General features: G+C 43.6%; 1 protein-coding gene across 3 annotated transcripts; it reads left to right on the top strand.

The window, feature by feature from the left end:
- The first annotated feature begins 4,419 nt into the window (after positions 1-4,419).
- LOC115543739 (tripartite motif-containing protein 35) lies at positions 4,420-9,723 on the top strand. 3 transcript variants are annotated; one of them, XR_003976754.1, is made up of 8 exons: positions 4,420-5,298; positions 5,553-5,648; positions 5,772-6,002; positions 6,291-6,313; positions 6,666-6,784; positions 7,044-7,672; positions 8,514-8,522; positions 9,053-9,723. XR_003976754.1 is itself a non-coding variant. In XM_030356255.1 (6 exons), the coding sequence occupies exons 1-6, from the start codon at positions 4,681-4,683 to the stop codon at positions 7,625-7,627; spliced, it is 1,671 nt and encodes a 556-aa protein (XP_030212115.1). In that variant the 5' UTR covers positions 4,421-4,680; the 3' UTR covers positions 7,628-9,723. The 3 variants fall into 3 exon arrangements, 1 of the variants encoding a protein (XP_030212115.1); XR_003976753.1 differs by having other exon boundaries at positions 4,421-5,298; positions 7,044-8,522; XM_030356255.1 differs by having other exon boundaries at positions 4,421-5,298; positions 7,044-9,723.
- Positions 9,724-14,197: the final 4,474 nt, after the last annotated feature.

Below are 14,197 nucleotides of genomic sequence, written 5' to 3' on the forward strand. Positions count from 1 at the left end.
TATCCAGAATCGGTGGGGAAGAAAAGAAGCTTGTGCCGAGGACCTCGGTGAGAAAGGTAGCCATGAACTTCACTGGGTCTGCTCCCTCTGTCTTCTCCGGGATGCCAATTATAGATTATTGCGACGCAACCGTGATTCCAAATCTTCGGTCTTAGCCATCAGCTGTGTATTTTCAGACTGCAAACGAGTACATGTCTCCTCGAGGGCAGTGATCCGGTCGCTGTGGTCAGACAGGGCTGTCTCCATGGCGGTTATCTTCAGGTTGAGCGAGTCGGTGGTCGACTTGACGGCATCTAAGGCAGCGGAAATGGGCCTCAAGGCTTCACCCACTACCATTTTCATGGTTGTAGTATGGGTTGTTGTGAGGTCGGATAGCAGCACAGCGCGGAGCTTGTCGAGGTCCGGCAGGAGCAACCTGGTCTCACAGGAATCTGTGAAATTACTACGGACGAATAACTCGAAATCCGTGGACACATCACGGAAACACGCCGATTTCCGTGATGTGGCCACGGAATTCGCTCCAATGCAAGTTAATGAAACTGATGTTCCGTGGCTCACACACGGATCCCCGTTTCAACGAGCGAGTCGGCCACGGGGGCTTAACTCAAAACCTGTGGTGGTCTCACTGAAACACTTAAATTGTCCTTGATGTGTCCACGGAAGTTGATCCAATGCAAGTAAATGACACTGATATTCCGTGGCACACACACAGATTCCCGTTTAAATCTGTGTCTGTGCCACAGTTGACCACAGCGGGGGCTTAACTCAAAATCCATGGGGGTCTGACGGAATCACTTAAATTGTCTGTGATGTGGCCATGGAATTTGCTCCAATGAAAGTAAATGACACTGTTTGTCACGGTCTGTCCGCCACGCCCCCTTAACCCTCGCAGCTGGGCTGCGTCAGGTGGTTAGTGGAGCCTTTAAGTTGACTGAACACTGTTCACCTGTAGCCAGATTGTCTTCGCTGTTGGTTCATGCAAGTCTCTCCAGCTATTCGCCTGTCTCCTGTTCCCGGTTTACCGATCCTGCCTGTTCCCGACTACGTTCCCCGCCTCGTCCTACTGGATCCTCGTTCGCCTGTCCCCTGTCCCGGCTTCCCGACCCTGCCTGTCCCCGACTACGTTCCCCGTCTCGTCCTACTGGACCCTCGTTTGCCTGTCTCCTGTCCCGGCTTCCCGATCCTGCCTGTCCCCGACTACGCTCCCCGTCTCGTCCCTCTGGATCCTCGTTCGCCTGTCTGCTGCCCCGGTTTCCCGATCCTGCCTGCCCCCGACTACGTTCTTCGCCCCGTCCCCGTTGATTTGCTTGACGAAGTAAAGAGCGGATTATCATTGTGTTTGCTGGTCTCTGAGTCCTGCTTTTGGGTTCAAATCTGCCAGTCTCTTCAGTGGAGCGTGACACTGTTATTCCGTGGCTCACACACGGATCCCCGTTTCAACGAGCGAGTCGACCACGGGCTCACGGAATTACTTAAATTGTCCGTGATGTGGCCAAGGATTTGCTCCAATGCAAGTAAATGACACTGTTATTCCGTGGCTCACACACGGATATCGGCGAGTTTCCGTGATGTGGCCACGGATTTCGAGTTAAGCGTCCGTAGTCATTTCACGGATTCCTGTGAGACCATGTTGGGCAGGAGGGTATCGTCTCCGCCATGACAGTGCGACATCGTGGCTGCCTCTTTCTCCGGCGAATTCTGCCCTTTCTCTTTCTGCCTGCTGCGGCCAATCAACGGCAAACAGTCCATGGTCGCAATAACCAAGCAAAAATTATTTTCAAGTAGTGTGTGGTGCTGATATATGTCAAATAATAGTGAACGCTTGGGAGCGCCCGCGCTGCACGTCCTTCTCCTTCACATGCTTACCCGGAAGTCGTATGTTTCTTTCCTTAAGATAAAACACACAATCGTAAAAAAAAATGGAAACAAACCTTAATGAGATTTTCCCCTGAATCTCTCCCCTTTGCCAGTCCAGGAGTAAAAAGACAGTTCAAAGAAAGTCAAATCTTTTAATATTCTTTTCTGGATTGTTGCAACGCAGTTCATTTGACCCAACCTGACCCAACTAAAAACTCAGGAGCTGGGTAGAACTTAGGCCCCGTTGACACGAGGACGCTTGCGGGTAAAAACGACAAAATATTTTATCGGAAGTGCCTTTCCTTCAGACGGTGACAGCGTTTTTGGGGCTTAAAAACGCAAAAATCTGAAACCACCCTCCAGAATGGAAAACTTGAATACGCTCCGCCGTAGTGTTTCCGTCTACACTGCCAAGACGCAAAACTCTGCTCAGATCTGCTCAGGTCCCATACGCGTTTACGTCACATGCATGCGCCAGTACAGGGAAAGAAACAAACATGTTGGATTATTTCCATGTGTCGGACCGTCAAGCTGCTCTGGCAGCTCTAATAAACTTAGAGCAGTCTTTCCATGAAATGTACAGGATATGTAGAGATAGTATTACTGAACAGAGAAGGATCTGTAATTATGTTTTGGTTTTCGCGGCGCAGATGAGAAGAAGGAAGATTCTACACATGCGCTCAGACATGGCGGTGTTGTGTGATAGTGTATCACAGCACCACCTAGCCGCCTGACATGTATACCCAATCAAATTCCACACACTTTTGCGTCACCATATGCACGCAGATTTCCTCTCGAAAAACGCTTGTCTCAATAAAAAGTCTAGAAAAGTCTTGTCTTGAATAAAAAGTGAAGACACAACGCCACTTTTGCGTCTTCTGTTCAGACCGTCATCATGTAAACTTAGCCTTAGTTACCCTACATAAGTAAAAGTAACCCAATAAAATGACCCAGCAGTGTCAACCATGCGGTTGGGTTGATATATTAACCCAGCATTTCTTAGAGCGTACCAGGGATACCACTTGATACAACAGATAAAGGCAGATAAAAAAGGAAATCCCTACACCAAAGACATATAGCCTATTTAAACCTGGTTGTCAGACCAGGCTAAGTGTCAGATGTCTGGTTAAGGTGACAGATGCTTATGAGTGCAAGTGATGTGCAAATCCGCATAGAGTCCAATAAATAAATGCATTGTATAGTTATAAAGTAGCCTTTGAGAAAAACCAACAGTATATAAAAACAGTAAAAAGTTGTGCATGTTATACAAAGCCACTAGAGTTCATGATATGCTGCAGCGATGTAAAGTTGATAAAAAATGTAAGGGTTCTGCCGAATGTGCTGCTGAGGAAGCGGGAGGTTTTTTGTTTTGATGGCCCTCAACCTTCTACCTGATTGAAGAATTGACAGGCCTCCGTGATGGATTTGGGCCTCGTAGATGACTGGAGAATCGGGGAGTCTGCAGACACACACACACGCACGCACGCACGTACGCACGCACGCACACACACACACACAATATCACTTATAATACCTTCTTGCATTTGCATAAATGCAATTTTGGCTTTTTATAGTATTTTTTAGCATTAGGTTTATTATCATCAACACATACACGAAGACATACACACAAACACACACACCCATACACGTAAACACACACACACACAAACACATTACTGAATATCACACACGCACGCTGAATATTAAATCATTTATATATCGGCCTATGCAATTGTCATGTCTTTTTAAGGCATAATCGCACAAGTGATTATATAAAATAAAGACAAATATTTAACATGGCTAACCGAGCAAATTCTTTTTAATATTTTCATAGTATAATGACACAAAAGTAAAACAGCACAAAAATCACGTACTACAGGAATGCTTCTGTCTTTGTTTTTTTGATGATCATAGTGTGTGCCCAATTTGTATAGTAAATACAAAATAATCGAATATAGAGCGAATGTAGAAGGAATATAAGCATATAAATGTTTTGCTTTTTGTTAATTCTACCTCCATTAATGGTATATTCAATAACCCTGATATGGACTGTTTACTCCTTTCAAATTTCTTCTTCTTTTATAAAAGTTCTGATCACATAGAATAAATATTAGAGTAGGCTATATAAAGAACATTATTGAGAATCTCATCAGGATATATATATTTCCAGAACATTTTTTTTTAATTCCTTTTTGTTCTCTAGTAGGATTCACATTCAAACATCAATTGGCTTCAGGCATCTTTTTCAATATATCCATTTAAGTTGAAATATGAACTGTAGAAAAAATGTTTTTATTAAACGGCAAGTCTGAAATATGGTCTGTGACCAGCAGATGGTGCTAACATAATTTGAAATAACCGACTGAAGGTACATTTGAAGGCCTTGCCTTTAGTGGAAATGATCCATCTGGTAAACATCCAAAAGCTGAAAATAGATCAGAGATACTGGTGGCACCGGTGTTTGTCAACAACAAGTCAACGCAATGAAAAAATAGTTTTTGCATTACAAAAGTGAATGCATATATTTGAATATGCATACATGTATAGCATAGCAGTACACATTTCTTACATTTATTCAAACATGCTAACATGCAAAACTGGATTTGAGAGTGGGAGGAGCTTGTGTGCATAGTCTCAATCTGTTGGGACAGATATCATATCATATTTCTATTGGCCCTTTGGCGTCTCCCTCCAAAGGCAGACTGCTACATATAGGTGACGTTAACAGGGGCATACATGTAAACCATCAAATTAGATATAACTGACTGAAGAAAAAGTGGAGACCAATACTGTCAGAGTAAACTAAATCTGCTGAGCGTTCGGATGGCAGAGAGAGGCGCCAGTGATGGTGATCCAGGGGAGAGGGGGTTGCGGACACAAGCGGATAAACAACCTTCTCCGGCTGAAGAGGGCAGCGCGGTTCTAGAAGCTGTCCCGGACCGTCAAGTCGTTAACTGCCAGGAAGGTCAGGCCCAGCCCCCTGGTCCTCAAAGCACAGAGGCTCCTGGGTCTCCGGAAGAGGACTACGGCTCAGAGTGTCCGGGATGCCAGGCCATGGGTGCCCTGGTGCTTCCCTGTGGGCACAGGCTCTGCACAGCTTGCGTCCAGCTCAGCGGCGGGGGCCGGGGGGAGATGGGCCCCGGCTGCTGCACCGTTTGCTACGGGACCCAGCTGATGGACTCGGTCCTTCACACCCTGCTGGAGGTCCTGTTCCAGGGCCAGTCCAGGAGGCCGCCGGAGGGAGTAGAAGATCGGAAGAAGGCCGCTGTGGAAGCAGGGGACTCGGGTAGGGCCGGTGTGGAGGAACTCTGCTCACGGCACGGCCAGCCTTGCACCATGTTCTGCTTGGAGGAAGAGGAGCCACTCTGTGAGGAGTGTGTTGAGGAGGAACACGACCACCACCACTGCTGCTCCTTACAGGAGGCCGTCAGGGCTTGCAAGGTGAGGAACAGAGGATGGAACCAAACACTAGGATTTAGTCGCAAAGCAGTAAACATTGATGATTCAATTGGTCCGCGCCATTTATAGCTTCAATTTGTTAGAGCAGGATCAGTAATTGAATTGACCATTTCAGGAATTTTTTTTTTGAAAATAGATTACTTTCACTTCGCTGTACACAACTGTTCATTTTTTGGAGTTTGCGATTTGTGTGACATCCTTCAACTTCGATTTGAGTGTCCTTATTTTAATTTCAGAGCGAGTTGCAATCTTCTCTTCAATCCCTAAGAGAACAGCGGGAGACTCTGAAGTCCATTAAGGATTCCTGTCAGGACACTGCTAATTATGTCAAGGTACTTACTCACATAGTACCTGTTGTTATGGAGACACTGTTAAATGCAAAGACACACACATATTTTAAAACATACACATCTTAAATATATCTTAACCGAAGGCCTCTCACATCCTAACCTCAGAACCAGTTAGTGCGCACGTCACAAGTGCTGCGGGAGGAGTTTGAGAAGATGCACCAGTTCTTGCGGGACAGAGAGGCAGCTGCCATGACATCCCTGAGGAGGGAAGAGGAGGAGAAGAGTCTGCGGATTGCTGAGAAGATGGAGAAACTTACAGACGGCATCGACGAACTGAAAGACGCAATGCAACAGACGGAGGAGGCCATGGTGTTGGAAAACCATGTCTTCCTGAAGGTTAGCTGCTAATCCTTTGGTCAAGGAGACAGAACAATGACAGCCCGTTCAACCCCAGACTCTCTCAAATATACCCATGGGCTCCAGTGTCCTAAAATAGTAGTAAAGTTCTGATTCATTTTTATATTTTAAATGGTGATCGTGAGCCTGTACCTTCCCCCTGTTCAGATTCTGATACGTTTCAATAAATTCAGGATTAAACTCACCTAAAACTGAAACGTCTATGTCGTTGCTGCAAACACTTTACGACCCTAACTCAATTTCAATGTATTTACTGTCTCACAACAGAACTACAAGAGGGCTTCTGAAAGGTATGTTCCCTGACATGTTTATCATGAAGGTCGCAGGCATTTCCATCTCACAATGGAATGCCTAAAACCATCGACATTTATACATAGATGCTGTATTGATTGTTTAAACCCATTGCTGTGCTACTTCAACAAGACTGTAATTAATACAATTCAACAGGGGAGGCGTGTTTTTCTGGATAAAAAGCACCATAACGTTTACATTTATTAACCGATCTGAATCGTCCACTTTTGTATTCATATTAAATAACATGTTAAACACTTTGAAAACTAGCATTCTTTTATTTGTTTTACTCCAAGTAGATCATCAACCCTTGAATTGAAATGATTTTTATGTGGGGGTTCCTTACTGTAGGGCTGGGTACAGAATAGCTGAGCCAGAAGAGGAGTTAGGATCGCTGCTGGATGTGGCCAACCACCAGGGTTGTCTTCACTTCCATGTCTGGGAAAAGATGCTGGACACCTTTGAATATGGTGAGTTCATGAAAAAACGGGAGTTCATGAAAAAAGGGATTTGTAATACAAATGTATTTTCACATTAATCTTGATTATCTCACTTTTTACCAGGTTTAGAGAGTTATATAAATCAACAACACTTTGAATACTAGCACAGACAATGGCAAAAAACACACTAATCAAAATGCTAATCGAGCTGCCTGTGTTTCACCAGGGATGGGGCTTAAAGTTGAACAGTTGATTCACTCTTTACCCCACGTCTATGTTTCTGCACTAGTCCCAGTGACTCTGGACCCCAACACAGCCTCTGCCTGGCTGAGCATTTCCCCAGACCTGGCCAGCGTGTGTGCCTGCGAGGAGACTCACACGCTTCCAGTTCCGGCCAACCAGGAGAGATTCGTGGGGCCGAGGGCCGTCCTGGGCTCCGAGGCCTTTGAGGCCGGGAGACACAGCTGGGAGGTTGAGGTGGGCGACAACACCTGCTGGTCCCTGGGAGTAGCCAGAGAGAACATCAGCCACAGGAAGGACTCCTGGTCAGGAGGATTGGAGCCAGGTGGGGAGGACAGTGTGGCTGGCCTCGGCGTCAGTGAACGCTGGGTGCTTTCCCTCTCCGATGGCCATTATCGTGCCTTTCCCAGCCATGGTGGCGGACCGATCGGGCTGAGACGAAGGCCCCGTCGAGTCACGGTTCAGCTGGACTGGGAGAGGGGTTGTCTGACGCTGTCGGATGCAGCAGACAACAGCCTGATTTACCGCTTCAAGCAGCAATGGAGCGGCCCGCTACGGCCCTACCTCTCCACCACGTGTGCCAAACATCCGCTGCGTATCAATGCCAGGAAGGTGACAGTGATCGCAGACTAGGACGTCCTGTTCAGAAGGCTGTCGTTGATGTCCAGAGTACACTGGGTAAACACACCAACAGGGTTTCTCTTTAGGAATTAACTATTCAAGTGTTCCTCAGAGGCTTTGTCTCTTGACGGTCAACAGTTATGGTTATGAAAGTGTGAATACCACAATATAAATCCCATTTAGTGGTTAAGGTTATTTTGATTGAATAAAAGTATGTACATAGGCCGGTATTTTAGAAAGGTACACATTTAAATATGAATTTAATAGGTAGTTAGCTTTAAAAAAACGATATATACGGTTGTTTCACACTTACAGACTTTTAACCTTGTGTCTGTGTAGATTAAGATAAGAACTTTATTTCATCCCATGCATGAAAATTCACTTGTTACAGCAGCCCATGGAATATAGAAAGTATTGCTGTATAGAAATACAGCAATACATGCATACATACATCAAATAAAATCAAAAATCACACAGTGATTACAATGTCATGCCAAAAGGGCATAAATGTACACCCCTGGGGTTTCAAAATAAATTAGGCTAAGAGGTCCTACACTACATAATAAATACTTAATTACACATGGAAACAGCGGTTTACAGCATAAAAAAATACAGATGCAACAATATTGTTATAAAAAGTCCTTAAAAGAGGCATACACACCGACTTTTTTTTGATGACTTTTGCCCTTCTCTGTAATCTAGGGCCTTCTTTGGCCCTAGATTACAGCATGTTGTGAATTTACAATGATTATTCTGTTTGTGGTCAGTATGTTTATCAGTCTAATTCTGCTGGGTTTACACTGTGGGTGCATAGCAATTAAATAGTTTTCCACCTCCATCTCATCCATCTCTTTGGGTCTCGCCATGCTGACGGGAAACACTGTTCACTCTTGCGCAGTCTCTCCGAGTGAGTATCATATGATCTGGCTTTACTATGTAAACACATTGCTCTACAAATACACAACCAACAACACACCAATGCCATCGACCTTCTTCCTAAAATAGAGAAAGCAACAGTTACTCAACACAAAACCAGAGTGGACCCCCTACTGCTTTCGTGTAGTGATTTGTATTGGCATCGATAATAGACACATTTATCCGATGACTGCAATTGTCTTAATTTTTCAAACCATCTCATGTGGGCTGAATTATTCAGAGACAGCAGAATCCATTGAATATCCAATAACAAGAATAGTGTTGATAATAATTAAAATATTGAAAACAACAATAATTACATTGATAATTAGTGTCATATCAAAAAAGGTAGAAAGTGTAAGTGGAAAGTCTCGTGTACAAAAGGCTTTGGAGCAAATGTCCCATATTTGCAATACAAGAGGCTGCAGTTTCCGGACCGCAGTTTCAATTTCAATGGCCATCGTCTTTCTATTTATTTAAAGGGATGATATAATAAATTGTTGTCTTTTCCCTTTGTTTCAGACTGTTAGATGATGTACATATACCTGTTGTACGTCAACCAAGCTAGAAAACCCGCTCCTCAATAAGTGCGTGAATCAGCTTGAACTTGCGTCAGAATGTGCAGTGGGCGGTGTTGAAGTGAAGAAGTCCTGCCTCCCAGCTACCCGAAATGTTTACAACTTCTCGGGGATGTGGATTTGCTGACACACGCGCAAAGCATTCGCCCAATACTTAAAGCGACATAATACAAATCAGACCGTTTTTGAGAGACGCTGAAATTGGTTTTGCAAAAATGAACAGTGTTCGAATAATACGGGGTATTTATTATACAGATGTAACCCTATTTTAGTAGTTCCCCCAAATGCAATTATTACTGACAAACCGTCCACTTCTGCCACCTAGTGGGGGCCAGTCTCCATTCATCTCCCACACACCTGCCCGCAATCCTCATCAGCTCCCAGTATCAGCCCCGGACAATCATCGCCAGATCGTAATAGACTGAACAGTTCATATAGCTTCTTGGCCCCATCAGTTTAATCCTACTTGTAAGAATGATCCTGTCCCACCCACCTAACCCGTGCTTCCTTGTTCCCCAGTTCCATGCTCCTCAGTCAGGACTTAGCTTGACCTTTTCCGGATTCCCCCCATTCTCCAGCGCCCCGGATTCTCAATAAATTCCTCTGTACCGTCAATCTTGTCGTGCCTACCCCGTGTCGTGCTTTTGGGTCCACTACCTCCCCCCCAGGACCCTAAAAAAAAAAAAGCATGATATGGGATATTTTTCTAGTGGAATTCTGTGTTTTAAACCAGTGTTTTTAAGTCAAATTATGTGCAGCAATGCCGAGTGGCCCGTTTATGGTATAGTCATCTGATTATACTTAGTTACAATATATATGTATGTATCATATAACATGAAATAGGAAATGATATGATTGCCTGATGATGATTTATAAAATAAAAAATCGAATAATACATTCATAATTAATTGAATTACATTTAATATAGCCTTTATATGACAGGATGTCAGTGCCATGGGGTGTGTATTTGTGTGCCATGATTGTGTGTCAGTGTTAATGCTAATTGTGGACACAGGCCTTAAAGGGAGACAGAATTTGGGTTAATCCCAAAGAGACCATAAGCAACGACAAAATTGTTGCGTTGTATGTTAGCCTGTAAGATCAGATGAAAAATAATGAATACTATTTGCCCTTGTGCTTTTGTTTTTATGGCCATTCTGACAAGGCTATACTTTATGGTGGTTGGTGTCAGTAAGATTACCCTGCCACATTCTTAAGTGTTTACAAATACATGACTACAACTGCTTTCGCATTATCCCAAATGGCCCCTGGTGTACTTATTGATGAAAGTGCACAGTGCACACGGCTTTACAAGTAAGCTATGAGTCAGACTCATAAAATAGGAGCAGCATTGTTTACTTTGGGAAAAACAGGTGTAGGGGGTGGTCGAATGTGCAACCAACAACAGCCTTGAGGTAGTCGTTTCCACGATAATAATTATGATTAAATCCTTACACCGCCACCACACCCCACACCCCCACCATGTCTTCTCCGAGCTCTGAGCACCCCCCCATGGCCTCTTAGTGAACAAAATGAGGGCAAGCTTGATGGGAGGAAGAGCAGCGAGGGGGCATTCTGATTTGTGCTTGGCAGGTACCCATTCAAAGCTACTAGTTTGTACAAGCAGCCCCCCACTTCTCCAACAAGCGAGGAACTGGCACTGGCACTGCCTCCACGTTAAATGGATGACAAAGCTCAGAAAGTTTATTGAAAGTCTATCAAAGCGGGGCCAAACTTCGAGGCCAGTGTCGGAGTGCGCACGTGGGACTCCCAGAAGGTGTTAAAACACCAGGAGCCCTCTCCCAGAGCGCTGAAGGGGGGATCAGATTATGCTAGGAGGCTAGCAGGTGCAACATTCAAATTAAAGAAGCACCGGCCAACGCCGCCTTTGTGAAACACTTTTACGACCCGCATCTGTTTTCTAGGCCCCGCTGCGCGCATGTCAATAAGAATGCTTTACGACCAGGGAGAGCTGCAGGGGGGCATGCCTCTGCATTTAATTTAGTTGAAGCTTGGTTATGATCATACGAGTGCTGCAAACAGATGATAGACTAGGACCACCTTTAATAATGTGGAGGCTGTACCAAACGATGTATTGCAGTTGAGTGGGGGGTTGAGTGGGGGTAAGTAGGCTGCACCTGAACATGTGCTGGTCTAGCCTCATTAATAACACATGCACAACCATCAAGATGCACCACCAAAGCTTCCTTGCGTTTACGCATATCGATGTTTGACCATCCTCATCTACAATTGATCCAAGGTGTCATAATCATCCTTATGATCATAATTGCAAAAAAAGTATTGCCAAAGTCCCTTCTTACCGTAATACCATGATATTTTCCATATAGTAGGACCTGTCCACTGTGCAGCGTCTAACAGAGAGCTGTTTACACAAGGGTTTGGATTCTCTCTTGAAATTCATTCACCTGAGGAATTGTCACACGTGCCAACTTTTCTTATGATTGTAGCTTGCATTTCTATTGTTAAACTTCATCAAAAGACATCTCAGGGATCGGGATGGAGTACGCATATGAAACTTGCATGTGCATGCACACACCGAATGAGGATCTCTCGTACACCATGCGTTAATATGGTTGTTGTGAGAAGGTTGTGAGTGCATTATTCCTTTTGTGTGAATATATTCTAGTTCTAGGTTTTCTATCTAAAATGGTTGTATAATCTAGATATGAAGCCCTATCTGAAAAGATTCTTTGTTGCTAAAGATTATAAATAATAAAGCATAAAAAAACAAAGTGAATACTCGGGCTGCAGCTGATCAAATCTTATTTGAGTTTGAATGGAGCCTGCGTGTCCGGAGAAAGCATCTCAAATAAACCATCTATTCTAGTGTGTATATCCCACTGTATCGTCTTGATACAGTTCATTTTCTGCCACGTGTTTAAAAGTCTAACACGATTAAGCCCAGGTTACATTTGATATTTAAGTAGGTGCATGATCAATACATGCTTGCATTTTAATACTTAAAAAGCGTATAAACCTTACATATATACCTCTCGTCTGTGGTTGCTCGGCCTCTCTGCTTAACTCAGAGCCTTGGCATTTTAATGTAGCATAGCTAGACCTGTTAAGTACACAATAAACCAGTGGGGGGGAAAAGTCAACCTTTTTTTATTTAGCCTTTAAAAAAAGTGCCCTCCTTTTGCTTGTTGACATCATGGACAGATAGCTGCCCTCAACATTGTAGAAATAATCATCCACACAACGGTTACACACGAGGCCTGTCAACCTCACCTATAATTGAAGCCCTGTGTACTGTGTTTACGACGATGAGTCTGTGGCACACCAGCTCAGCAAGCAACTCCTGGAACCCGTATGAAGTCATGCCTCAACCGCGCAGACCCTGAACACCCAGCTTGTGGTCCTGCTGCTGTTTGTTTCCAAGAGGGCCTTTTATCTCCACCTCAGCACCTGTTTATTTGCTTTTGCTGTAGCTCAATTTAGCGTGATGTCATACGGCGGTGTTAACGTGACCCCCTTCGTCTGTTAGCCTGATTGCAGACCTCCGGGCCATGGGGGTGCATTTGTCATTAACCCAGAGAAACGTTATTTCCATGATCTTAGCCCTGTTCAATGATTTACCCTACGGTGGATCTAGAAATGGTAATATGATTGTGAATACGGTGGCGATCAAACAATGGAACGTTGTTTTGCCTGGAGACAACGGATCATGTTGAGTCTACTGACGTGCCCTGCATAATCTAGGGCAATGTTCTCATCGTGCGGTTCGTGAGAATGTATTGCCATGTTTCATTGTTTTGAACATAGTTATGCACTTAATTGGGGTAGACGTTTGTTTTTCTTTGTTTATATTTATTTGTCCTTTCGCACCTAACTCTGAAAGAAATACGTAATGTTAATGACATTTCGCTCGTTAAATCTGTTATCCAAAGCAAAGATCACACATACGTACAATCGGTATTGGATTAATTTATTTGAATAAACAGGTTACAAAACAAGAAAGCAGGACAGAGCGCATGTAGGAATCAAAATCCAAGGTTTGACAATTTCTTCATGAGAGGTAGGCTACTCAAATGCATAATGGAATAACACAAGTTATATTAGAACAAAATAACAAACTTATATACATGACAAAATATACGTCAACAACATTGATAATGTCTTATCTCATGGATAAAGAAGAAACCACCATAGGGATACTCTAAAAAGCTGAGCAAAGAATTTTTGTTGATAATTTAAACTAGGGGTGGGCCATTATTTCTCCTTGGAGGATCACACAATTCAAAATGCCTTTGAGAGCCAAGTAAATGTCTTGTCTTAACCATTCGATTGGTTTATAGAAAATGTATCACTTTAACTCTTATTAAGCATTTGTAAATAAAAGTGACAACAAATTGTGTCAGATAAATCTTTAAATGTAATTCCCCATGTAAACAACATACACACCGTTAGAACATGTTTGATACCTATGTGTACCTGTAGCAAGTACACTGGACATGAACAGGTGCTTCCAAACATCCCAAAATACTCAGAAATCAATTTGACCTATGGCGCTTTTTACTGCTCATTTTAGCTGGCTACCGGATCCAATTTACTTCGCTTTGATGCTGTGTTCTATTTATAGTTTTCACATTAAAATCCCATTTGAACTGTTTTCGAATATTTAACTGCTTTCATCAGGGAAAATTAAAAAACAACGATCTATTTTGCTTGTTTTGGAACTTGCGGGTCAATCAGAACTGGCCATCACACCACATGTGACCTGCGGGACCACACGTGACCATCACAATGCCCAGGTCTGAGTTAAACAGAACAATGTCATTGCTGCATTGTGTTTCTACATTTGGACCTTTTAATCTATCAACTTTACAAGGGCCCGTTCTCAGAAGGCCGGAAAATTTCTCCATTTGAGTTGATATCCTTTCCCGTTGTTTTCTCTTACTTTTCTGATGTTGCTCTTCAAAGCCGCATGCCAGTAGGAACCAGCAGCCGGAGGCATTCACTCACAGCGGTAAAACCACAACCATGGGTTTGATGTGCCCACGTAGACTCCACATTTAAACACTTCAAACAAGGAATCAGCTTCATTAATATATTGCAGTAACTCCCA

Source organism: Gadus morhua, chromosome 5, assembly GCF_902167405.1.
Source record: "Gadus morhua chromosome 5, gadMor3.0, whole genome shotgun sequence".
In the NCBI taxonomy this organism is placed as follows: Eukaryota; Metazoa; Chordata; class Actinopteri; order Gadiformes; family Gadidae; genus Gadus; species Gadus morhua.